Source organism: Mytilus trossulus, chromosome 3 (genome assembly GCF_036588685.1).
Source record: "Mytilus trossulus isolate FHL-02 chromosome 3, PNRI_Mtr1.1.1.hap1, whole genome shotgun sequence".
In the NCBI taxonomy this organism is placed as follows: Eukaryota; Metazoa; Mollusca; class Bivalvia; order Mytilida; family Mytilidae; genus Mytilus; species Mytilus trossulus.
This window is the reverse complement of record NC_086375.1, coordinates 64,654,161-64,680,146: the sequence shown is the minus strand read 5'-3', so window position 1 is coordinate 64,680,146 and position 25,986 is coordinate 64,654,161. Positions and strand designations below refer to the sequence as shown.

The 25,986-nt window shown below is 31.9% G+C and overlaps 2 protein-coding genes across 2 annotated transcripts; one reads left to right on the top strand and one right to left on the bottom strand.

Annotated features, from left to right (window-relative positions):
• Nucleotides 1–1,986: 1,986 nt before the first annotated feature.
• Nucleotides 1,987–16,365, bottom strand: LOC134712115 (rRNA-processing protein FCF1 homolog). Its single transcript, XM_063573287.1, has 8 exons — nucleotides 16,242–16,365; nucleotides 14,994–15,061; nucleotides 14,266–14,334; nucleotides 13,274–13,422; nucleotides 12,538–12,610; nucleotides 6,006–6,093; nucleotides 4,482–4,576; nucleotides 1,987–2,060 (listed from the first exon to the last, which is right to left on the bottom strand). Exons 1-8 carry the CDS (start codon nucleotides 16,242–16,244, stop codon nucleotides 2,012–2,014), a joined length of 594 nt encoding a protein of 197 aa, XP_063429357.1. The 5' UTR covers nucleotides 16,245–16,365; the 3' UTR covers nucleotides 1,987–2,011.
• Nucleotides 16,366–18,951: 2,586 nt separating this feature from the next.
• LOC134710949 (protein unc-93 homolog A-like) lies at nucleotides 18,952–23,542 on the top strand. The gene is made up of 4 exons (XM_063571372.1): nucleotides 18,952–20,149; nucleotides 20,885–21,020; nucleotides 21,940–22,071; nucleotides 23,304–23,542. Exons 1-4 carry the CDS (start codon nucleotides 19,229–19,231, stop codon nucleotides 23,540–23,542), a joined length of 1,428 nt encoding a protein of 475 aa, XP_063427442.1. The 5' UTR covers nucleotides 18,952–19,228.
• Nucleotides 23,543–25,986: the final 2,444 nt, after the last annotated feature.

The window sequence follows — 25,986 nt, the reverse complement described above, 5'->3', positions numbered from 1 at the left end:
ACCGAAGGTGGGGTCGGGGCGTGCAACCTATACGTCATCTAGGTTCGCCACTTATCTTATAAAGTGTATAACGAATTAAAATATTGTAAGAAATGAGAAAACAGGGACACCCGGGAAATCGGATTATGTGAGTTGGATTATGTTTATTATAATAAATGCCGAATATCAAGTTCTTTTTATCGATTTCTATACATTTTTCTCAAATATATATAAAAGTTATATAGGAAAATGATAAGGCAGACAAATATACAAATAAATCGACTTGGCCGATATCCTAATAAAACTTATTGACCTTTAATTACGATTTTTTTTTCATTTCTTTGCGTTTTTACACGCCCATCCCAATTTTGACAGGACGTATTATTGTATACACCCGTCTGTCCATCCGTCCTTCCATCCGTCCGTTCCTTCATCTATCAGTCATTCGGTCCGTCCGTCCGTCCGTCCGTCCGTCCGTCTAGCTATCCGTCTATCTTTCTGTCCAGCGTAAACATGTCGCACCGTAACTTGAGAACAGCTTATCTTGTTTTCATGAAACTTAATAAAGTTATTTCTTGAAATGGTCAAACGATTTGTAAACCTTTTAGTGAAAATCAAATTAAATCTGTTTGAGTTACAGAACTTTGTAAGTAAAACAGGAGTGTGTTTTTTTTTAACATGTCCCGCCATATCTCAAAATGGTTATTCATTATTGCATCAAACTTTACACACTTCTTAGTAATATAAATCTTAACTTCTGCATACTTTAAGGTGATGTTTTAAATTTTGTGTTTTAAGCGTTAATTAGGTTTTCTTTGTAAAAAAAAAAGGGGGGGCACATACTGCGATGTATCTCAAAACCTACATAAAAAAATTATCATAATGTTAATGTTAAAAAAATAATTAGATATCAGTGTTTGCTATTGAGTATTTATATTCCATTTAAAATTAGTTTGAAGATCAGTGAAATAACGGATACGACTTTCATTAGGAAAATGTGTAGTACTATAATTACCTTTGTAAATAATGTAAACACGCCACGTTTACTTTATAATACATATATATTTAAATTCTTTCGAAAGACAATGTTCAGATCCGTGTTAACGTTGCTTTTCATAAATTGTTGGTTTTAAAAAAATATAAAAAACCGGGTGATATATATAGACGAAACCGGGTGTTGTGTAGTAAACAACAATGACGAAACCGGTGTATTTTTATTTGACATGACCCATTTCTTTCGTTCCATACACATAAATACAAGTATTGAGATGCTCATAATGACTAGTTTTGCAATCTCCGTGTCAGTATCTTACTTCCCGTACCTTTCTTTCCGTACAATGTGAACAATTTAAAGAGAAATTAAACAATTTCGAGGCAAGGTTCACTCAATTCGTCATTTTGACATGCATTTTGACTTATTTCTCTGTTAATATAGAACGGTTGTAGAAAATATTGCATCTCACAATAGAAAATAGTTGTATATGTATATATATTCTTCGATATCATTAAAAAAATAAGAAAATAAGGAGAAACCTATCTTTCTTCTGTCTATTGATGTTCCGTCATTGTGCCGGACGTTAGATACCATCGAGTCCGATCAAATTCTGCCGGTGTGGTTTAGACACAGTGGAGTAGTAAGCATTCAGTCTACATTGCTTAATTTTTTTATTTGTAAAGATATTGTTAGGTTCAAAAGATTTTTTACAGAATTTTTTGTTTATGATGTTAGAACTAAGCATAACATGATTAATTGATAGATTGATTGATTGGTGTTTAATCCCACTTTCAGCACAACTGGTTATATTATGGAGGTAAGTTATAATGGGTGGAGGAATCCAAAGAGTGGGAGAAAACCATCAATCTTGGACAGGAAAAGTGACAATCATAGTCAATTAAGAATTGGAACTCTCAACCTTGATGTTGACAGCCTTGTGATACAGAAGATAAACTTCTTTGACCACTCAGCCATAGAGACCAGTGAAGATAACAGTAAGCAGAATACAATCATAAATTTACAAAATTTAATTCATTATCAAGTTCTTGGAGCTCCAAATGCATCAGGCATTCTTTCAATTGAATATCTGAAAATAAAAAATATTACAATTATGAGTTATATGTTTAATAATATATGACTACATTTGATTTAAGTATACAGTTATCTTAATATTAAGCAGGAACTGATTACTCAAGAGCATGTGAGCAATAAATCACGTTTAATTCATAATATAAATAATCATTTAGTTTCTGAGAATAAAATTATTATCACCATATTTTCATATTTCAATTAAAGACACCATAAAATTATAAAAAACTTTTAAGATCTTCTTGAAGTCTATAAATAAGAAATGCCAAAAAAAATCCCTATTTGCTTTATTTTCTTCTTGTAACCCCATTTTTTTTACCATCATGAACATTGGAAAAGAATTTTAAACTTAAAACCGTAAAATTATTGTGTAATATTAAGTAATAATTCAAACAGTCAATTGATTTCTAAGAAGGATATTTTTAGGTCAACATATAAACAATAAGGAAAAAATACTTCACTGATAAAGCCAGACTAGGAATTTAAAAGTCAAAGGACAACAGAACTACTGATGCTATAAATGATGTCAATGAATCCCTTTAGTATGCAATTTAAAAGTTGGATAATTGGATTCTACTAAGTGATGAAGAAAAAATCAAATGCTCTGCAGGGAGCAGCTTTATACGACCGCCGAGGTCGAACCCTGAAGAGTTGGGGCAAGTATGGACACAACATTTAATCTTGATACAGCTCTGAATTTGGATTGTGACTAAATAGTTGACACAACATAGGTTTCTGACACAGAATGAATGTGGTCTAGGACTTCAACTTAAAAACTTAAAAATTTTAAATAGGACATTTACCTATCATGGTTTAATATCCAAAATCTAAGTACATGGTTAAATTCAGCATATCATAGAACCCCAAGAATTCAATTTTTGATGAAATGAAATAATGTTCAATTTTAGATCCTTTAGACCTCAATGTGGACCAATTTGATAACCGGGCCCCAATATAAAAAATCAAAATACATGGTTAGAATCGTTATTGAAGAACCCCATATATTTAATTTTTGTTGAATGTTCAGTTTTAGACCCTTTAGACCTCAATGTGGACCAATTTGATAACTGGGCCCAAATATTAAAAATCTAAATACATGGTTAGATTAAGCATATTGAAGAACCCCATATATTTAATTTTTGTTGAAATCAAACAGTTTAGTTTTTGACCTTTGGACCTTAATGTAGACCAATTCGAAAACGGGACAATACTGTGCAATTGAATATTTCTTGCTATTGGGCAAGCTATGCAATTGAAAATTTCTTGCTATTGCGCAATATTTTGAAATTAGATATTTCTTGCTATTGCACAATACTGTGCAATTAAAGATTTCTTGCTATTGCACAATACTGTGCAATTGAAAATTTCTTGCTTTTGCACAATACTGTGCAATTGAAGATTTCTTACTATTGTGCAATACTGTGCAATTGAAAATTTCTTGCTATTGCACAATACTTGATATAATAATTTTGGACCCCGATTTGGACCAACTTGAAAACTGGGCCCATAATTAAAAATCTAAGTACATGTTTAGATTTAGCATCTCAAAGAACCCCAAGAATTCAATTTTCGTTAAAATCCAGCTAAGTTTATTTTTGGACCCTTTGGACCTTAATGAAGACCAATTTGAAAACGGGACCAAAAATTAAGAACCTGAATAAATGTTTAGATTTAGCATATCAAATAACACCAATAATTTATTTTTGATGAAATCAAACAAAGTTTAATTTTGGACCCTTTTGGCCCCTAATTTCTAAACTGTTGGGACAAAAACTCCCAAAGTCAATCCAAACCTTCCTTTTGTGGTCATAAACCTTGTGTTCAAATTTCGTAGATTTCTATTTACTTATACAAAAGTTATTGTGCAAAAACCAAGAAAAATGATTATTTTGGACCTTTTTTTGGCCCCTAATTCCCAAACTGTTGGGATCAAAACTCCCAAAATCAATCCCAATTTTCCTTTTGTGGTCATACACCTTACCTCAAAATTTCGTAGATTTCTGTTAATTTTTACTAAAGTTTTTGTGGGAAAACCAAGAAAAATAATTATTTGGGCCTTTTTTGGCCCCTAATTCCTAAACTGTTAGGACCAAAACTCCAAAAATCAATCCCAACCTTCCTTTTGTGGTCATAAACCTTGTGTTTAAATTTCTTAGATTTCTAATTCCTTATACTAAAGTTAGAGTGTGAAAACCAAATGTCTTCAAACGATGACAATGACGACGACAACAACGACGACAATGCCACTGTCATACCAATATACGACCAAACATTTTTCAGTTTTTGCTGTCGCATAAACACCAATCAAGGTGCTGCATTAAAATTGTTTACCATTTTGCAATGTACTTTACTACTTTCATACAGAGAATACTCATTGTGGAGTTTGTTTTCACATCAGGAGCAATGTTGTGTTACTCACCTGTGTTGTTGTAGGTACATTATAGGTACACCAGGTATTTTTCTTATTCTTCTCTTTAATTCTTTATCACATGTGGCCACTATGTAACATTTGTGCTATAAAGAGTAAAGTAGAAAATTATGGCAATTATGCACAGATATAAGCTAGATCAGATTGATATGGTTTATTAATAATAAACAATAATATAACTATCACTAATGTATTCCTAAATCAAAGTGCTTATAAGAACTGAGGGTATTCATCAGTGGGAAGTTAAATCAAATATTGCATTGGTTGTAGCTGATTTGACAGAAATTCTAGACAAAGGAAAATATTTCTAACAATGACATCATTTATAGTTTTGGAACAGATACTGGATTACTACACCTTGCAAAAGTTGTGTAATTTTCTTGACAAGTGTAACATCATTTTGTGCCTTTAATATCTGAACATATATTACATCAATAAATTTCTGGAAATGTTCATGGATAGGATGTATAGAATGTTATGATCAATGTATTGTGTATAAAATAGGTAGTGATCAGCCTTGGAAAATTTAGATATCAAATCAGTCCCATAAAGTTTTGATTGCATTTCATGCAATCTTTACCTAATGAAAACCTATTGTATAGATTTGTTAAAATGCTTTTTCCCTGACATCTACCAATAATATTAAAATATAACAAAATCAGTTAAATCAGTAAATTTCAAATTGAAATTATAAATATAGACTTCAAAACACTGTGTCTCAAAATGATAATTGATATTTTTTTACTACCGGTAATTGCCAGTGACATATATTTTACAAAATCAATTTTGTAGTTTAAGAAAGTGGATCAACCAAGATTAAGGAGGGACGTTTGTATTCACCCTGGAAAAGTGGGTATGAAGGGTATGGACAGAAATCATGCTTTGAATTGTCAACTGCAGACCCCTGAGAGTTATTGCAATGAGTTGTATATGTGTAAAGAGACAATGGTATTATTACAACATGGGCCGTCAGACTTATCATCTCCATTCTGACATGGCTGTGTACTTATACCTTACACATTGAGGCCCTTAAGATGAATCTTTCTGCCAGATAGGTGAAATACAGGTTGACTATATTTCAATGCTTCACCTTTACTTCTCTAGTCTGCCATTAGGTCTCCTGGGCAGGGGTAATATATATTTGATCTTTTTAACATCTGCAATTCTCAGTTGTGCATTAGTATTCTAATATCTTTATGGTTGATCTAAGTGCATTAGTATTCTAATATCTTTATGGTTGATCTAAGTGCATTAGTATTCTAATATCTTTATGGTTGATCTAAGTGCATTAGTATTCTAATATCTTTTATTTAGGTGCATTAGTATTCTAATATCTTTAAGGTTGATCTAAGTATTTCAAAAGTACATGAAAATAATTCTGTTTATATGTTGGACAATTATCCAACTTAACCCATACTTGATCAATGTTTTTTTCAACCTTTAATTGAGAAGCTACAGAGTGAGTGTGAAACTAGTATTATGAGACATAATAATAAATATTGCTGTATACTATACCTGTGTAATACGTTGCATTATACAATCATCAGCATATGTTCCTTTATGTAAACAAGGTATTCTTTGAAACCTTGGGTCTTTCACAATTCTGTAAAGATATAATGAAAATGATGATTAAACAACAATAACTTTCTATTTCAGGCAAATGGAACTTCTTATATAAATTAATTCCATTATATGCATAGTAAAGAGTAGGTTCTTGTGAGTCTTTTATCAAATTTTCAAAATGAATATCAACTAAGTGTAACTCAAAAGATATAATCCTTTAATTTTTTCAATTGTCTACCTACAAAAAATGTATACACTTTAAAATATTATCATTTTTATACGACCTTCAATTTTTGCGGTCGTATATTGGTATGATGTTGGTGTTGTCGTCATTGTCCGAAGACATTTGGTTTTCCCACTCTAACTTAAGCAAAAGTAAATAGAAATCTATGAAATTTTAAACACAAGTTTCATGACCATTAAAGGAAGATTGGGATTGATTTTTACAGTTTTGGTCCCAACAGTTTAGGAATTTGGGGCCAAAAAGGCCCAAATAAGCATTTTTCTTGGTTTTCGCACAAAAACTTTAGTATAGGTAAACAGAAATCAATGAAACTTTTAGATAAGGTTTATAACCACAAAAGGAAGGTTGGGATTGGTTTTGGAAGTTTTGACCCAACAGATTAGGAATTAGCAGCCAAAAAAAGGTCCCAAAATAAGTATTTTTCTTGGTTTTTGCACAATAACTTTAGTATAAGTTAATAGAAATCTATCAAATTTTAACACAAGTTTTATGACCACAAAAGGAAGGTTTGGATTGATTTTGGGAGTTTTGGTCCCAATGAATTAGGGGCAAAAAGGGTCCAAAATTAAACTTTGTTTGATTTCATAAAAAATAAATTATTGGTGTTCTTTGGTATGTCAAATCTAAACGTGTATTCAGATTCTTAATTTTTGGTCCGGTTTTCAAATTGGTCTACATTAAGGTCCAAAGGGTCCAAAATTAAACTTAGTTTGATTTTAAAAAACATTGAATTCTTGGGGTTCTTTGATATGCTGAATCTAAACATGTAGAGTGGGGGGCTCATATTCGCCAGGGACACAATTTCGCCGTTTTATGATTTTGTGGTGTAAAAACTTCAAAGGATAGCTGAAATGGAAGAAATATGCCGATAAATTATGTTTTTTTATAACAGATATGATTATTTTTTAAACTTAAACAAAATAACAGCACTTACTGCAAAAGGGCCAAAAAACAGACAACGATTTTCGGTCAATTTCCTGAATGAAAACAGGATTTTCAAAGAATTTTTTCTTAGTAATTTTTTGACTGATTGGCCTAAATTTCTGTTTTTTAAACCTTTGAAATGTCTGCTGTTCATCAATAATGAAATTTATTTGATAAATATTATATAAAGCGCAGTTATTTGGTTTTAAATAGATGTGTAAAAACGGCAAATATGTGTCCCCCATCAGGGCTGTAACTAGGGTTCGAATTTAGGGGAGGCAGGGGTTTGGGGCCGCCGATTGAGGCGATTTTTTTGCCCTCAGTAAAATGGCTAAAATGACCCTTTTTCCTTCGATTTCCTTACATTAAAAAATATCAGTACTGCTTGAACCTTGAAGCAATTTTTATGCAACAACAAGCTGAGATTGCTGTTCGGGTTGAGCCAAGGCTCCGCCTTGAAGGCCGTACTTCGACCTATAATAATTATTAACATTAAATAGATTGTAAACACAGATTTTTTTCTCAATATGGCTCAAAATGACCTGTTTTCCTTCGATTTCCTTACTTTAAGAAACATCAGTATTGCTGTGGAAGGATTTTTATGCAAACAATTATTATCTGTATTTAAAGATATGTTTGTTAGAAATCAAAGTGGTAAGTTAAAAAACATATAAAGCAAGATCATAGAACGCAAGATATATTTTTTTTATCAAGGACCTTGAATTTCAATATTGTTGAAAGCTGAACAGACATGTATTATATAACTACACACAGGGACTTTCAATACTAGTATTACAAATGTATTATAATATTTTACTTACTAGTATAGAAAGTCCCTGCTACAACGAATAAGAGTGTTTAACTACTTAGGCAATGATCATAATATTCTCGTACGATCGGGAGACGCATCTGGTGCAAGAAAATTGGTACCGTTAATGTTATTACTACCACTGGGTCGATGCCTCTGCTGGTGGACTATTAGTCCCCGAAGGTATCACCAGCCCAGTAGCCAGTACTTCGGTACTGGCAGGAAAATACGGATTTTTTGTGTTATTAAAATTTTCTGTTAAAAAATATTAGAAATCATTATAAATTAAGGAATACATATACTAGTACAAACCCGTGATATCGCGGGTCTGTGACTGAATTAAAGAATATAACTATGCATAAGCCTTATTTTAGTAATGGTATTGTCATCTGATAAAGTCATGCCGATTTTAAGATGCACAGTTTTCTCTGCTTTCAACATCTTTCTGATTGAACCCGTCGACCTGGAACTTATCAACTATTGGTATTATTAATTTTAGGGCCTGGAAAGGAGTATTTTTTAATCAACAGCATTGTCCTTTATGAGTTATAAATAAAGTTGAATTCTTTGATTCGCTGTTTTGCGTCATTCCGGCTAACAAATTGAAAACTGTACATGTTGTACCTATACGCCTTATTTTAAGTCCAGATTTGTATTATTCGTATTGTCATCTTAGGCAGCACTCCACAGTTAGGTGTGTAGTTTCGCATTTTGGCCCCTGTGGATTTTTCAAATATGAGAGCTAGTGTGCAATAAAATTCATTTTTGTATAGCTGAGTATTAAAATAGCCTTTGTATTGGGTTTATATGAACATCAAGGTTATGTAATGTATGTAATATAGGGTGTTTTCTGTATGACATTCTGTATTTGCATGTCCATACCATACATTGGTCCGGCAATTATTGTAATGGTTTTTTCCAACTTTTTATCGGACGAACTTTGTGATTGGATTTTACGAAATAATGAGGCGAAAGACACCCATTTTTTATTTGATCATTAGGAAGATTTAAGAAAACATTTTCTAAAAAGGTATCACTCAAAGGCATTGAAATTCTAGTTTGATCCAAATTTTGGAGGGATATATGACATGTTCACCCCCCTTTTTGCAATATTTTATGGTAAAGAAATGCAGAATGTTGCCATGGATACACATAAAAGAAATTAATTTTCATCATTTTAACTTTTGAAAATTGAATCTATGGAAGATACTTAGTACAAACATATGCACATGTACAACACAAACAGTTAAGTTAATGTATTAGAAATCCAGGAATAGGAGATGATAAAATATTTTGGGGCTCATTTTTAATTTTATTTTCTAACTGTGGAGTGCTACCTTAGAAAGTCATACTGATTAAAATACTACAATCGGGAATAATTTGACAATGATTGAATTTAGTAGTGTCAACCCTGTGATTACGACCCGTGTATATAGCAAAATCCTAATTTCAGCGTTTGGTGGTGCGCCTGTCAGATGTGGAACGTACAGATAAGGTTATAGGTAACAGGTGAATATACTATTGGTGTCGGTATCGGATTCGACCCGGAACTTCTTAATCATTGGTAATATTAATTATGTGGAAAACAAAAGGGTCTGGAGTGGCGTAATTTTTAATCAACATCATTGTACTATATTAGTTATATATAAAGTTGAATTCTTTGATTTATCGTTTTTACGGATGAAGGCTGACAAATTGGACCTCGTTATTTTAGTATTACTAGAACACACCCGTGATATCGCGGGTCCGTGTCTGAATTAAGGTATATAACTATGCGCAAGCCTTATTTTAGTATTAGTATTGTCATCTGATAAAGTCATGCCGATTATAAGATACACAGTTTTTCTCTGCTTTCAAATCTTTCTGTTTGAACCCGTCGTACTGGAACTTATCAATTATTGGTAATATATATTATTTGGAAAACAAAAGGTCCTGGAATGGAGTATATTTTAATCAACAACATTGTCCTATACTAGTTATAAATAAAGATGAATTCTTTGATTCGCTGTTTTACGTCGTGTATGCCCACTAACAAATTGAAAACTGTTCCTCATTTTTAGTCTTGTTATCTTAGAAAGTCTTACTGATTAAAACACTACAATAGGTAGCTATTTGACAATTTAGTAGTGTCAACCCTGTGATTATGACCCGTGTATATAGCATATTAACCCTGAATACACCGTTTGGTGGTGCGCCTGTCAGATGCGGAACGTGCAGATTAGGTAATAGGTAACAGGTGAATATACTATTGGTATCGGTATCGGACTCGACCCGGAACTTCTTAATTATTGGCAATATTAATTACGTGGAAAACAAAAGGGCCTGGAGTGGTGTAATTTTCAATCTACACCTTTGTACTATATTAGTGATATATAAAGTTGAATTCTTTGATTCGTCGTTTTTACGTGATGACGGCTGAAAAATTGCACTTCGTAATTTTAGTATTATAGATATCTCCCTCATGCAAAGCTCTGATTCCTCTCACTGATTTGTCTATACTTTTTGAACCTTTTGGATTATAGCTCTTCATCTTTATATAAGCTTTGGATTTCAAATATTTTGGCCACGAGCATCACTGAAGAGACATGTATTGTCGAAATGCACATCTTGTGCAAGAAAATTGGTACGGTTAATTTTATTAAAAAAATGACCCAACAGCTGATTCAGCCGGTAACGAATTTCCGATTTTATAAAAGATTCACATTACAAAGGGAACTTCCTCTGCTTAATTGAGCCCTAAATAAATGTGAATAGTTAAGTTTTATTCAAAATTATCGAAAGCAAAGTTTCATATTTGTTCTCGTACGAATACTTAATAATAAACTGGAAATCCGCTTGTATTATCGCTACACTCAAACTATGAACAAAGTGAAGTAGTCAGTCGAGAACCAGCTTGACTGAATAACAGACGGACGGACACACGAAAAAAAAATAAAAAAAATACTGAAACGGTTCACTTTCGATCCAAAAATCCGGGAAATGACAGATATATGGCGTATCATGATAAAACTGTTAAAACTGTAAACTTGTGTTGTTTATAATATAAATTCAAGTGCTTCGTGTACATATTGTCAATATTTCATTTTATTACTTAAAAAACAAGTTTTGGTGTAGAAAATTTAGGGGAGGCAGTTGCCTCCCCTGCCTCATAGGTAGTTACGGCCCTGGCCCATTGACAAACTATCAGGAATTTTCAAATAAAATTGAGAAAGGAAATGGTGAACACCCTTTAATCGAACTTTACAGATGAATATTTTCAAACAAACATGTTTTCAAGCTTAGGAATGTTTTGCATTTGAAGTTATCTTCATATAGAAATATCAGTATACTTCAAAAACATATAGACCTGAACATAAACTGTAGAAAACATGGAAAGATGTGGCGAAAATGAGCACCCAACTCTACTTAGTCTTTTGATTATAGGCCCAGTTTTCAAGTTGTTGCAAATCGGGGTCCAAAATTAAACTTTGTTTGATTTCAACAAAAATTCAATACATGAGGTTCTTCAATATGCTGCATCTAACCATGTATATTGATTTTTAATATTTAGGACGGGTTATCAAATTGGTTCACATTTAGGTCTAAAGGGTCCAAAATTGAACTTTATTTGATTTCATCAAAAAATTAATTCTTGGGGTTCTTTGATATGATGAATCTAACCATGTATTTAGATTTTGGATATTGGAACACCACAAAGGGATGGTAAGAATTGTCTTTGGGAGTTATGGCTCAAACCGTTAAGGAATAAGGTGCAAAAAAGGGGGGAAAAGGGTTTCAGGTTAATGGACAATTACTTAAGTACAAAACATAATTTAAAAGCAGTGTAAGGTTGATAATTGAAACTTATTTTAATATCTCACCTAAACTGCTCTTAAATTATGTATATTGGAAATTTGCCAAACACTTTATTATTAATTAATTCCTTTGGAAATTTGCAAAAAACTTTAGTAGAATGAACTTCATTGGAAATTTGTCAATATAAAATGTTTGCATTGGAGTTATCTTTCTTTGTCCAGAATAGTAGTTAAATCAACTTAAATCATGGCTATATGACAGTTTATATCTTATGATGTATATAAATGAGTAGTTATTGTTGAAAACTCCATAAGAAATTTGAGTTGAGATCATTTTTGGAATAAGGGAAAGGCGGATGTGAAAAAAAATTGGTGGGGTTCAATTTTTGTTATTTCAAATTTCAGAAATGAAAAAGAAAATTTCTTCAAAAATCAAAGGATTAATATTCAACAGCATACAGTGACACTGAATTGCTCAAAAGCAAAAAAAAAAATTTTAAGTTCATAAGACCACATTTATGCTGTGTCAGAAACCTATGCTGTGTCAACCATTTAATTACAATCCAAATGCAGAGCTGTATCCAGTTTGAATGTTGTGTCCATACTAGCCCCAACCATTCAGGGTTTGACCTCTGGGGTCGTATAAAGATGCGCCCAGCGGAGCATCTGGTTTTATATTCATGCTATAGCTGAAAGCATCATCAGACATCTTACCTAAGGGCCACTCTGTACTTTCTTCCAAGTTTTTCCAATTCTCCTAAAACACAGTCTGTTATGTAAGGAATACCTGTAATATTACAACAAAATGTAGTTTGGATAACAATTTTATATAAACTAGTACTAGGAAATTAGTAAAATACAATGGATAATGGTGAATTTATTAATAATGTATCATTATGAATCCTCTTGATAAACTAAAGCACACATAAGTTGTTCAGTAAAAATTGCTTATTGGCAAATGTATATTGCAAATGCAGGTAACTGAAGGCTTTCTATCTGAAATTTCTATCTGTATATTCTGCAAGCTATGTTAGTTGAGGTTGTAACTCAGAGTGATTCCCCTTTTCTTCATACAGAACCGCTCAGTTTTGGAAAAAAATCATCATATAAAAAGTAACTTGGCGCCATCAAACTAGTTTAACCCCACTGCATTCTATATGTCCTGTCCCAAGTCAGGAGCCTGTAATTCAGTGGTTGTCGTATGTTAGTGTTTTACATCTTATTTTCTGTTTGTTTTGTGTACATAAATTAGGTCGTTAGTTTTCTTGTTTAAATGTTTTACATTTGTCATTTCTGGGCCTTTTATAGCTGACTATCATGTGATATGAGGTTTGCTTATTGTTATATGCTGTACAGTGAACTATAGTTGTTTTTTCTGTTTCATTTGAAGAGTTGTCTCATTAGCAATCATACCACATTTTCTTCTTTGTATTAGCTTCTTACTCCTTACATTTAGCATATAAACAGTCCATCATTGACTGTATGATATCTAGTTTGTTTTTTATGGAAAAGTTGATGAAGTTGGTATCTATAATCACATGATATGGTGGTCCTAGCTGTGTGTTGTACTGGAAAAATAACGCTGATGAAGCCTGGGGTCTAAATAAGAAATAAAATATTATAAAAGTTATTTTGAAATTACGTTGTAAATGTGATATTGATTTACATAACATAACAAGCAGGCAAAAAAAAGTGAACACATTGTTTTTTATTCCCTTATTTTTTTATTCTAAATGAATAAAGGGTTTGCTGTACTTACTTTTCTAAGTAAGAAAGGTGATCACTTGTAAAATGTAAATCTATAACTTGAATACATTTTGTTTTATATAATATTTAAAGTTATATTGTCCAAAAAATAAGCCAATGTGAAAGAAAGTAAAGCATAAAACCAGCAGCAATAAACAATTTTTTTTAATATGCCAACAATCACTAACAAAAAGTTCTAATGTATATACATAATATATTATTACAATATATTTGTAATACTTTATTTGTGCATGTTTTAGGCATGCTCTCTTCTTGTCCTGATCTTTTTGTATCATGGAAACAAAAAGATAGTACCATACACAGTAATAAAAACAATCTTCTTATGTTTGTTTGATGCCATTTCTTTTCAATTCTCCCTCTTTGTTATTCAGAAATGCATTTGCAGTTACATGGTACTGTGTTAATTTAACTATATGTAGCTTTATTGCTTTCAACTAATGGATTTGCAACTAAAAAAAAAGTTTTCAGATTGTTAGGCTGTATGGTGATCCATGGCTGCTTATATCCACATCAAAATAGTTCTGCCATTGGCAATCATACCACATCTTTTTTTTAAAATGCATGTACCTTTGTACTTTAAGGTGAAGTATTTGATGGGATGATTGATGTTTAATTTTCAGTGGCAAAACAGATACATACATTTGTAATCAGACTAAAAACATAATATGTACTCACAGTTCTCTGATTTTCATGTTCTGTGGGTCTGGCTTTTTTCTTTTCTTTTTCTCTCTGTCTTCAGCTTTTCTGTAACATATATAGACATTGATACATGTATTCTTACATGTATATGGTAGTACTAAATGTATGATATAGTTTATCATTAATTTTATATAAATCAGGGAGCATTGGAACTTCACTTGCACTGACTACTGCTGTGCTAGCTATAAAGAGCTTCAATTTATTATTTCAATAAATGGTTTTTACATACATGTATCTTATTTTTGTTTTTAAGATGTTTAACATAGTATTTAACAATATTATTAACTTCTACCGGTCCTGAATATTATATAATTTATACAAATAGACAAAACAATATTGACAATCAGCCCTTGGTGACTTTTTCATTAAAGTGATAGATATAAGGGCTTTTGTTCAGTAGTCAATATGTTATTATGTGACCTGTAACAGTTATTTCACATTTTAACTTGTTGAAGTGCACCAGCCATACATTTGTAGCCTTATAGGTCTCTATTCCATTCCAATAACTTGAAATATAAATCCATAAAACTTACTCTTTTGGATTAAAGACACATTTTAACTGTTAATTCATTTTATTGTAAACAAAATTTCAAAACAACCATGTGGTTACATATTTGCTGTAAATGACATTTTACTTTAAACTTCAGTGTCTTCATAGCATTTCTACTTCAAAAATGATTATATATTGACAATGAACAACTTACATTCTAGTATCCTTCAGACTTATCATCCTTTTCATGACAGCAAAATTCCTTGTTTTCTTTGCCTTTCCCTGCAATAACATTCATGTTTTAATGATTAAGCTATAAATGTACAAAAAATGTGCATGCTAACATTAATTGGAATACATGTAGGATAAAGTTATTTTAAATTTTCTGTAATACAATACATTTCAGATGGTACCAAAATTTGACAGGTACTATAATTGACGATTGATGGGGAATATTTAATCCTGGTCATGCAGACTGGCGATTACCCTCTGGCTCAGTTGTTACAGGATTATAAACAACACCAAATGCTTATTGATATATAACAAATGAACACCCTCTACCATATCTACATGTAGATCAAATAGTAGACAGAACAACTAAGAAGTGAAGGAATACTTAATACTTAATCTTACCTTCATAACAAATGCAACAGACATTAACACTAAACTTGAGGTAATGCCACCCTAGTATAAGCTATGAAGATAATTTTTGTTCTATAGCTACATGTATACATAGCATAAATTGAGCCAGAAAAAAATCCAAAGAAAGATTATAGACTTATCTTTTTAAAGAATCAATTTGCATCACTGTCCCTAGTGTTGACAGTTGTAAACAATATCCAAATTTTATGTATGTATGCTCTTTTCAGCTCCTTTATGGTAATTGTGGTCCTGGACCACAGGAATTGGAAATTCTATCAATAAAATTCTGCAAATAATTAAGTAAACTTTCATTAGAGCAAAAATGTAGAGCTTCTTGTTTCTATCGATAAAATTCTGTAACCAATAATATTAACAACCTTTATTGGTAGGTAGTACTGATAGTAGACTTTATTATATACAGAATTGTATTGATAGAATTTCTGGTTCCTGTTGAGGGGATAGATCATGATTGAACTCTCCCCTCCCCCTTTTTTATCCTGTGTTTGATCCACCCTTGGTACATTCAGATACAAGATCAAACACTGTTTGTTAACTTATATTAACTTATCTATTTATATTTATTTACGATACAGGCCGACAATTCCGTTCATTCCATAACAAAATGTCTGTTGTTTTGAAATTACATGCATGTCAGAAACGCATGGACTTATTGTTATACATGTAGCCTTCTATCCCGAAGGAACCATATTAAAGCGTAGCTAAAGACTGAATGATATGTCGACCTGAATCAACTTTCTTTATTCTGTTTTAGTCGATTTTACTAATAAGTCATAATATTATAAACATTGCAAATGCTTACCATTTCGAAGTTTTTCTTGTGAAGGGGGATAACTATAATTGTAAATATAAACTCTGGACCGGTTTTGGTCAATTTTTCGTAATTTTCCGTAAAAATGCAAAATTTCTGGACTGATCTCTGAAGGTCTCTGAAATATATTGAAAAGTCGAATTTTTTTTTATGTTTAAGGTTGAATGATTTATTTTAGACGCCGGGGTGTAACTCTTTCATGTTTTGACTCAAATAGATTAATCTGTGCTTTAAAACGAATTCGATATTTTTTAAGGTGGTATGGGTGTCTTCCTCCATCTTGAATTGTAAAAAACAGAGAACCAACTCTAAAACAGTGCATTTTCTGAAGTATTCTACAGGTATGGAATTTTATATTTTAGCCGGAAAAACGTACGGTGACCCTATCTTTTCTTTTGATATTAACAAAGCAGTGTCTGAAAGCTATCTTTTCCTGAATTATTTTACAATTCCATCATTTTGCTTAGTTTCTAATCACAAAATGGTGTTTTTTTCCTGTATAATCCATACACAATGTGTTATTTTGTCCTGTCCTGTAGCTTGAGAAAATGCGCGGTGACCTATCATTTTGATTATTTTTTTCGACATGTATCAATAGATACTATGTTTTGGCAAAGTATGAACAAATTCTATCGTTTTCATTTTAGACATTAATGACCCTCGATCTTAATGACCTCTTTTCTTAGTGACATGGAGCAGAGACATGTGTATACATCTCTGTCTACCAGTCAATTGGAGTTTAGTTTATCATTAGGTACTGGATTGGTAACGACAGTGTGCATTTGAGTTTGGGGGAGGGGATATAAATAACTAACATTATTAGAATATTTTGATACTTTCCCAAAACGTACTTTATATCTATTTGAAAAAAATAACAAAAAGTATGGGTCAGTGAGGTCTTTTTACAAGCAAAGGGTCGAAGCATTGGTAACAACCAATGTTGTGTTTATAGAAATTAAGAAAACTAAACGATAGAATGTTTCAATAAGTTAAGCCGTCACTCGTATAATGTGCTTTAGTGTATTAAAATAGATAATGTGGATGACAGTTGTTTAGCTTGTTACAAAACAAAATAAAGTAAATGCAAAGAAAAGCTACAAAAAGCACTGTACGTTCTTCTCCTTTGTTTTTTGTTAAATGTCGTATAGGGCTATGCATAAAGAAAACACCATCTATAATACCTTTTGTCAGTTTATCTATTTTACATGTCTATCACTGATGTCGATTTCAGGATACCGATTCATTATGCCATTCAGGTGAGTCTACTCTAATCCTTTCAAAAGTATTTAGATATATAATTCTAGTATATTTTCTGATGGAAATCAGAATTGGGATTTACTTTTTTGTTAAATTTTACAGTTAAATCAACCTTTAATGAAAATAAATGAAATGTTGCTTTTGCGTCACGACATTGAGACAGCATCATAAAGCGACACCCACACAAAATCTAGACCGAGATTACTGTGATGTCCAACGTCTGATTGACCTACGGCTCCAGCTCGTCTGGCAAAACAGCCATTGAACGTCACAGTAATCTCGGACAGCAACAAAACCATAATAGCAAAACAGAACAGATTTGATTCGTGTACTTGATTAGATTGGTTTTCATTTTTAAAGTTTTCGGAACACATTGGAAATATGTAGTAACAGTTTTGGGTTGTCAATTAACTTCTAAGGCACCCCATTATCTACTTTCTGTTCAATGTCTATTTTAAATCATCGATTCCAGTTTCTTCTCGGTGACACATTGCATATTATGTATCTTTAATGTCCGTATTATCAGAGACTTATACTGTGTTAACGGTATAATGCAAAACAATTAATACCATTTTCATATATGTGCTCTGAAAGAATTTGATAAAACTGGTGCTTTATTTCTTCTTAACATACTACCATCTTCTAAATTAAAGAAATACAGATAGTGAGTGCTTGTATTCATAACGAAATAATTGTTTTACTTTTCAAGGGACATGTTGTAACCGGATTTGTGTAGGTCACTAATCATATTGATTAATAGTTTACCTATATATTAAACACCATCATTTGTTACATCAGGTGACGTTATAAAAGTTACATCTTATAAAACATGCTGAATAGTTACATATAAGGTAACTAACCTGAAGTGATGATAATGACATCTCAGTCATCTGTTACTTTTATACGTCTGGATTTGACAGGCAATCACGTTCAAAAGTAACATGTAAGTTGATTTTTCATTCCTTTTATATCATCTGGGTTCTTATACAGATAGGTTTGTATCAAAGATATTGAAAGAGGAGGTATGATAAGAGCCATTATTTGGACATATGAAGTTGCAAAAATAGCATCAAAGTAAAATTGTTCAAGTTGTTTGAACTCTGTATGATAAAAGAGGTGGTTTGTGGAAGAACCTTCCACGGCGATGTCACTATCTTTAATATCATAAACATGTCGAAATTGAGACATTCAACATAAAATAGATACTTAAGATAGAGGTCTTGTTTTCTTTTTAGAGATTGTAATTACGTTCTGAAAGTTCCACTTTTATGGAAGGGATATATCATGTTCATATATAAAAACGAAACAGCTTCACACGAATGCATGGCATATCTCGTTTTCAAACAATTAAAAGAACAACGGCGCACGTATCTATGGCAAATCTTTTTCTCAAATTGTTGCTTTAAATAACTTTTCTGGGTGTATAGAAATTGTTACACGAAGACTGTAGAAATAATTGGTCTTATATAAGACATTTCTATTGTGTTCTGTATTTACAGATAGCTCAGATTGACAAGTCACTCTCTCGACAAACAATGCGATCTTCGAAAGTAAATGGAAAATTAAGGTCTATGTGTATCAAGGGCTAATGAATTGGTTATCTTTTGTATTCAAATATGAAAGATATTGTGACACTTTTAAAAACAAAATCAGAATTATATTAAGATATTTTTAACATTACTTTTTTTTCTAGATACAGGGAAGACTGTTAAGATACCAAAATGTTTACAACATGCAGCCTTATTTCAAACCTGAAGTGTTATAAAAACCTAGTGACATTAAGTGGTGGATGGATTCTCATGTATTCCTCTTTCACATGTATAAAAGATTTATCAAGCACTTTCAATCACAAAGATGGAGTAGGATTATTCGGATTGGCAACTTTTTATTTTGGATACTTGCTGGCTTGTATATTTGCTGGTAGTACTGTCAGACTATTTGATGCAAAGGTCAGCATCAGTTGTTCCGCTCTGTGTCAAATACCGTTTCTTATATCAAATGCTTTACCAAAGTTGTATGTATTGCTACCGTTATCATTTTTAGGAGGATTCACACAATCAATTCTATGGACAGCCAGTGGTTCATATCTTGTTTGGATCAGTCAGACTATTTCTACAAATAAGAAGAACAATGTAAACAAAGTGTTTAGCATATTTTCTCTCGTAGTATCTTGTTCTCCAATTCTTGGCGGGATATCAACTGTTTTGGCGTTTTCGCTGTATGGAAAAAATCGACAACCGCATTTTCAAAAACAATTCAATCAAATCAACAAAACATTTGGAATTGATGTTTTAGAAACTTTGATATTCAACAATACATCTTCTGACGATTTGTCAGATTCCGAAGTCTGTGGACCAGACATTTGCTTCTATGAAGACAATCTACCTAGTTTAGCAGTGCCACGTGTCAAAATATACATTATCTTGGGGTTTTACACAGGATGTATGCTTGTGGCGTCAGCAATGTTTCTATTTGTGATGGATAGTTACATACCAGAAAAAGATGAACAAATAACATGCAAAATTTGTATTTCAGTAACCAATATCATAAAAATACTGTACAACACAACGTTTGTGAAAGTATTTCCCTTGATATTTTATTACGGTTTTCAAATGGCTTTTATGTCTGGCAGCTTTTTCAAGGTAGGAAAATCAGCATTCTACAAGTACAAATTTCATGATCAAAGCCATTTATGGTCAACATAATTAATACATTCGATACTTATTTGTGAGAACATCTTCATATCTAAATTTGACTTGCATGACGAGACTTAAGCTTACTATTGAAATCATAAATAACTTCTTCTTCAATCAGACAATCAAAAGAAAGTGTTCGCGTATAATTGCACACCCTGTACACCATACTCAGTTGTCGAACGTAAACTTTTATTTGCCTGATAAACCTTACATAACGCTCTCAAAATGAACTGCGCATTTATATTTCCCTTAAAGCCAAACACGTCCATTTTAGGTAAACAAGTCCAGATAACTTTTAATATAGTATATGCAAACAAAATTTATACGAATCGATAGATAGCTGTGTGGTTTTATTCGTATGACAAAAAATGTACCATCACGTATAAACCTAATTAACAAACAAAGTAGAAAATGGTCATACAATTAGTCATTCCCAGCCTAAAATAAATCAGAATCAAATATTACTAAGAAAGGTGTAACGAGAAGATTTAAGAGGCAATGAACTTTAAAAAATATGTAAGGAAAGGAAAATGTGTATAAAGTAAATTACCTTTTGGCTATAAAAAAATAGTCAATGTTGTTAATCAAATAAAAACATTTTCAATTTTGCCAGATATTGCATTTTGCAATTCAAGAGCCATGTGTTCGTTTTTTTCATAATAATTTATCCCATGTATTTAGGAATATGTTGGATGTAGATATGGTGTTGAAAAGATTGGATATTTTCTGTCGGCATTTGGTTTTAGTTCTGCATTTTCATCAGCACTATCCGGTTTCATACAAACATGTACTGGACGAGAATACGTGTTTATTTTTGGTGAGTACAAGAAGAGTATTTCCCGCTAAAAAGAGTATTCCCCTCAAATAGGCTAAAATGAACTTAATTTGCAAATATTTTCATCATGGGAACTTTTAAAATTATTTCCACAGAAATCATTGTTCGGCAAAAATATAATAAAATTGACCTTTTCATTACACATGTTTATGAAACTTTGAGCCTCATTAAAAACTTGATATCTTTTTGTCTTATCATTTTACCAAGATATTGATAACTCACATATTGATTGAGAGAAATTAAGCAAGTCAAATTATTTAAACATACTATTTGTACCGACAGGGTAGAACAGGGTCACAAAAGAGCGACCAACAAATATACAAATTATTATAGACAAACAAATTCAATGAAGCATATATGTTTAATATCAAGCCTCGACTGTACAGGCATCTTCACAAAATAGGAGTTATATCTAGTGCACCAAAAGCTCATACATGTCTTGATCTGCAAACAAAAAAAACCCACCCAAAAACAAAAAAATCGGAAGATATCAATGGACCGGAGAATCATAAGCCATAAGTCAAAGACAGACTGACACGAACGTATATATGTATCAACTTAGTGTGTACTCGTTATAGTTGTCATATCGATTGTCACTCAACTCATACAATGCTCAGGCTAGCTGTCATTGTGCAACACGGTTAATAATATAAAACCCTATGTGAAAAAACATTGAACCTTTTGTCATAAAAAACTGTCAAACATCCAAACATCCTATCCATACTGATATGTGTCCACACTTTTATAAACATGTAAAAGAAGCTGTGGAACTAAAAAAAAAAAACCCAACATGCAATAAAAATGTTGAAACCCGAAACGACGGTAACACGATATTCAACAAACCAATGTTTCTTATATATATAAAGGAAATCACTTTTAAGGTGACCAATATATCTTTCAGCATGCTTGACCGAAGTTATAGCAGTTGCGGGAATGTTAATATGGAACTATTTTTCTAGCTATATGACCTATACCATCGCGTTGTGTTCTTTGTGGGGACTAGCTCATGGTATCTGGCAAACACATCTCAATGGTAAGTTCTAAATATTGTTGATGCTTAATCTATGTGATTAAAAATATGACAATAACTAATTTGATCGAACAAAATGTCCGTAATCTCGCAATATATAAACAGTACAATACTTATGTTATATTTTCATGTTAAAACCAAAGAATATATATATTTTTACAGTAATGTAGAAATAAAATCTAAGACGTGCAAAATTTTTAACAGGATGTAAAAAAGAGTTGTTAATTTTGGGGTCATTTTGGTCTCTTGTGGACGGTTGTCTAATTGGCAATCATACCACATCTTCTTTTTTTATATTTGTTGTAAATTTGTCTTTTTAAAATGTGAACACTACAGTAAACTAATTAAAAAATACAATGACAGATTTATCAATTATGGAAAATCAGTTGATAAAAGTGTAATACAGACCGATAAACTAAAACAAAGAAGGAAAAAGGAGCGAACAAACTAAAACATACATAATTGATTACTTTTACACATTGTGACTTTGTCTCATTGATACTCACATCTTCTTATTTCCTAAATAATCAAAAACTTGTTCATACATTTTCTTAGTCATCTACTTCTTCCGTCGGAGTGTCAGTATGCCTCCTGGCTCCTGCTTATCATAAATGGCAGTGAGTTTATGATCCTTGGACACTTGGTTATATATAGCAGACGTATAAAAAGTCAAAGGACAAAAGGTTGTCTCTCATATAAAGAATATGACGACTATATAACTACTCAGTTCATGATTCAGTATGAGTGGATTATGGCTTCTTCGTCTTTAATATGCAATAATATTTATTTTTTGAACGTTAATCATTTTCGGTATGCGCCAATGAGACTTATTTCCAACAACATCCTTCAAGTCATCTGTACTGATTCAACTAATGTGTTGGACCCGTGTAAAAGAAGAGAAGAGGGACGAAAGATACCAAAGGGACAGTAAAACTCATAAATCTAAAACAAACTGACAACGCCATGGCTAAAAATGAAAAAGACAAACAGAAAAAACAATAGTACACATGACATAACATAGAAAACTAGAGAATAAACAACACTAGCCCCACCAAAAACTAGGGGTGATCTCAGGTGCTCATGAAGGGTAAGCAGATCCTGCTTCTCATTTCTGTGTAACATTTCCGTCGTGTATGTAATTTTAACAGCTACTATTATTTCCCTTCAATTATTCTTCTGCCTCATACTTATACTGTAAACTAACAATGATGATATATAAATTTATTTCATTACAGGATATATTGGAGAGTCGTTTCCATTAAAATCTGAGTTTGCCTTTTCATCACTCAATCTAGTTTTGTCAGTTGGTTTAATAACCGGTTACAGTTCTTCAAACTATATATGTATGAGGACGAAGCTATATGTAACAGGAGGGATGTGTATTGTTAGTTCTTGTTTCTTCCTGATCATGTCAAAAATAGATACATATATATCAACAAAAACTTCAAACGAGTTTCCAAAATTAAAGAGATAGACATTTTTTGTTTCATATTGACTAGAATAAAATGTTGATCAAAAGGTTTTGATTTTTCCCAACAACTTACCATGTTTCAATGTCAGTGCTTGGGTATGGCATATCAAACTATTCACAGAAAATAAATGTTCATAAAAAAAAATTTATATTCAAAGATTCAAAAATATGTGTTTATAATATAATATATATGTATTACAAAAATTAAAAATATATAGACATATTTTGGGCAAAAATCGTTAAGTTTATAAAAAAGATACTAAGTTCTGTAACAAGAAAATCCGAAGGAAGATTACTCAAAATGGTAAAGGCTCTAAGTGTGAATTGATGCGATACAAACATATAATTATATTCGCTAAAAAAACCAAAACAAACATTTTTATAAAAAATGAATATATGTTCCTAGAGAAAATGGTTCAAATAAAACAAAAAACCAAATTCATTAAAAAAATTGTTTAAAACGAACACATAATATGTTCAGATAAACAAATGAATGTTTATAAAAAAAAAAATTATTTAGACAAATCTATGTATTTAAAAATCAAAATATTTGTGTTCATAAAATGTGAAATGTTTATGAAAAAAAACCCACCTTTCTAATGTCCTGAAATGTCCCGAGTCATGATTGAGAACCTTCAGTACTGCATCCACATGTCTTGCCATGGCCTTTAGATCTGACTTTGCAAGCCGTCGGTTTTGCATATTGCTCGCTCGCGAGCTAGATAGCTTGATACAAAAACAAAGAGATGCGGTACTAGGATTGCTAATGAGACAACCCTTCACCTGAAAACAAATGGCATATAAGTTGACAACTATAGGTCATCGTACAGCCTTCAACAAAAGCAAAAATCAAACCGTATTGCAGGCTTACATAAAACAATTCAAACAATCAAACTATCAACATGATCCATGTTTAAATCAACAAAAGAAAATTATTTTTTTAAGAAAAGTGAAAAAGGCAGTTTTCAGTCAAAGAACGCCTTCCTCTTATTTACATTTTTCTCCAAAAAAACTTATCATTTACTATAAACTCGGACGTTTTAAATGTTGCTCTCGAAAAAAAAAAACACCAGACACTATTGACAGTTATTAACTACAAAGGAAATTATGGATCTTTTGTGTTCAAAACAGGGTTATACCTTGGTATTACTATAAATGTTCACTTCTTCGTACTATGAACATCAAAAATATTTATTTTGTTCTCATTTTTTATACCTAACAACAAAATTATTTTCGTTTACCTGTGAATACTAGTATTGTAAATGGCGGATTTTGTTCAAGCATGTTGTAGTTTTCTGAACTGTTTTTTTTTAGCATTTCACAATGTTGTAATACTGTATAACAAGTATAATACATAGATCAAATTTATTTGTTCAGTGTATTATGTTCACTTGTATCAGTATGTCTTGTGATTGAGTTTAGTCATTTCAATTGATATTTCATAGTGTGTCTTTCTATGTTGTGATGTTACACTATTGTTTCAGATAAGGGTGAAGGTTTGGCACCATTAACACGTTTAAACCCGCTGCATTTGTTGGCATCTGTCGTAAGTCAGGAATCTGATGTTCAGTAGTTGTCGGTTGTTAATGTGGTTCCACAGGGTTTCTCTTTTTTATAGAGATTAGACCGTTGATTTTCCGTTTGAATGGTTTGATACTAGTAATTTCTTTGGTACCTTTATAGCTTGCTGTTCGATGTGAGCCAAGGCTCCATGTTGAAGACCGTAATTTTAACTATAATGGTTTACCTTTATAATTAGTGACTTGGATGGAGAGTTTATTGTCTCATTGGAACTCATCATGACCACAAAGCGTTCAAAATAAGATGAACAGACTCGAATATAACTGCTTTACTCGCGAAATAGCAGTAAATCGATCTGATCGCATGTAAATTCACTCGTAAAAACCTGATCTACACTTACCGCTGCATTTCACGAGAGTACGTCCATGAATTTGGTCAGTTTTCTATGCATTAGAGGCCGTACCATTGCATTTCACGAGAGTACGTCAATGAATTTGGTCAGTTGTCTATGCATTAGAGGGTACCATTGCATTTCACGAGAGTACATCCATGTATTGGTCAGTTTTTTTATGCATTAGAGGGTACCATTGCATTTCACGAGTGAACGTCCATGAATTTGGTCAGTTTTCTATGCATTAGAGGGCACCGCTGCATTTCACGAGAGTTCGTCCATGAATTTGGTCAGTTTTCTATGCATTAGAGGGTACCATTACATTTTATGAGAGAACGTCCATGAATTTGAATTTTTGATATGTTCTACGTATGATAATGTGGCCTTTCATAAATATCACTTGAGTACTTCCATGAGTTTCATCAGATACCTTTATCTATGAGGGAATCATTGCCTCTTATTGATGTACATGTTTTGTATAAGAGGACATCACTGTATTTCAACGGATTAATTTTAATCAGTTTTCTCTGTATAA

What these genes read in the sequence shown, in the direction of transcription:
- LOC134710949 (XM_063571372.1), top strand. Translation starts at nt 19,229, where the DNA reads ATGTTTACAACATGCAGCCTTATTTCAAACCTGAAGTGTTATAAAAAC. An exon ending in TGTCTGGCAGCTTTTTCAAG is followed by an intron (nt 20,150 to 20,884) that starts GTAGGAAAATCA and finishes CCATGTATTTAG; the next exon opens with GAATATGTTGGATGTAGATA. An exon ending in CTGGCAAACACATCTCAATG is followed by an intron (nt 22,072 to 23,303) that starts GTAAGTTCTAAA and finishes ATTTCATTACAG; the next exon opens with GATATATTGGAGAGTCGTTT.
- LOC134712115 (XM_063573287.1), bottom strand. An exon ending in AAGTACAGAGTGGCCCTTAG is followed by an intron (nt 6,094 to 12,537) that starts GTAAGATGTCTG and finishes ATATCTTTACAG; the next exon opens with AATTGTGAAAGACCCAAGGT. An exon ending in TAATGCAACGTATTACACAG is followed by an intron (nt 4,577 to 6,005) that starts GTATAGTATACA and finishes TACTCTTTATAG; the next exon opens with CACAAATGTTACATAGTGGC.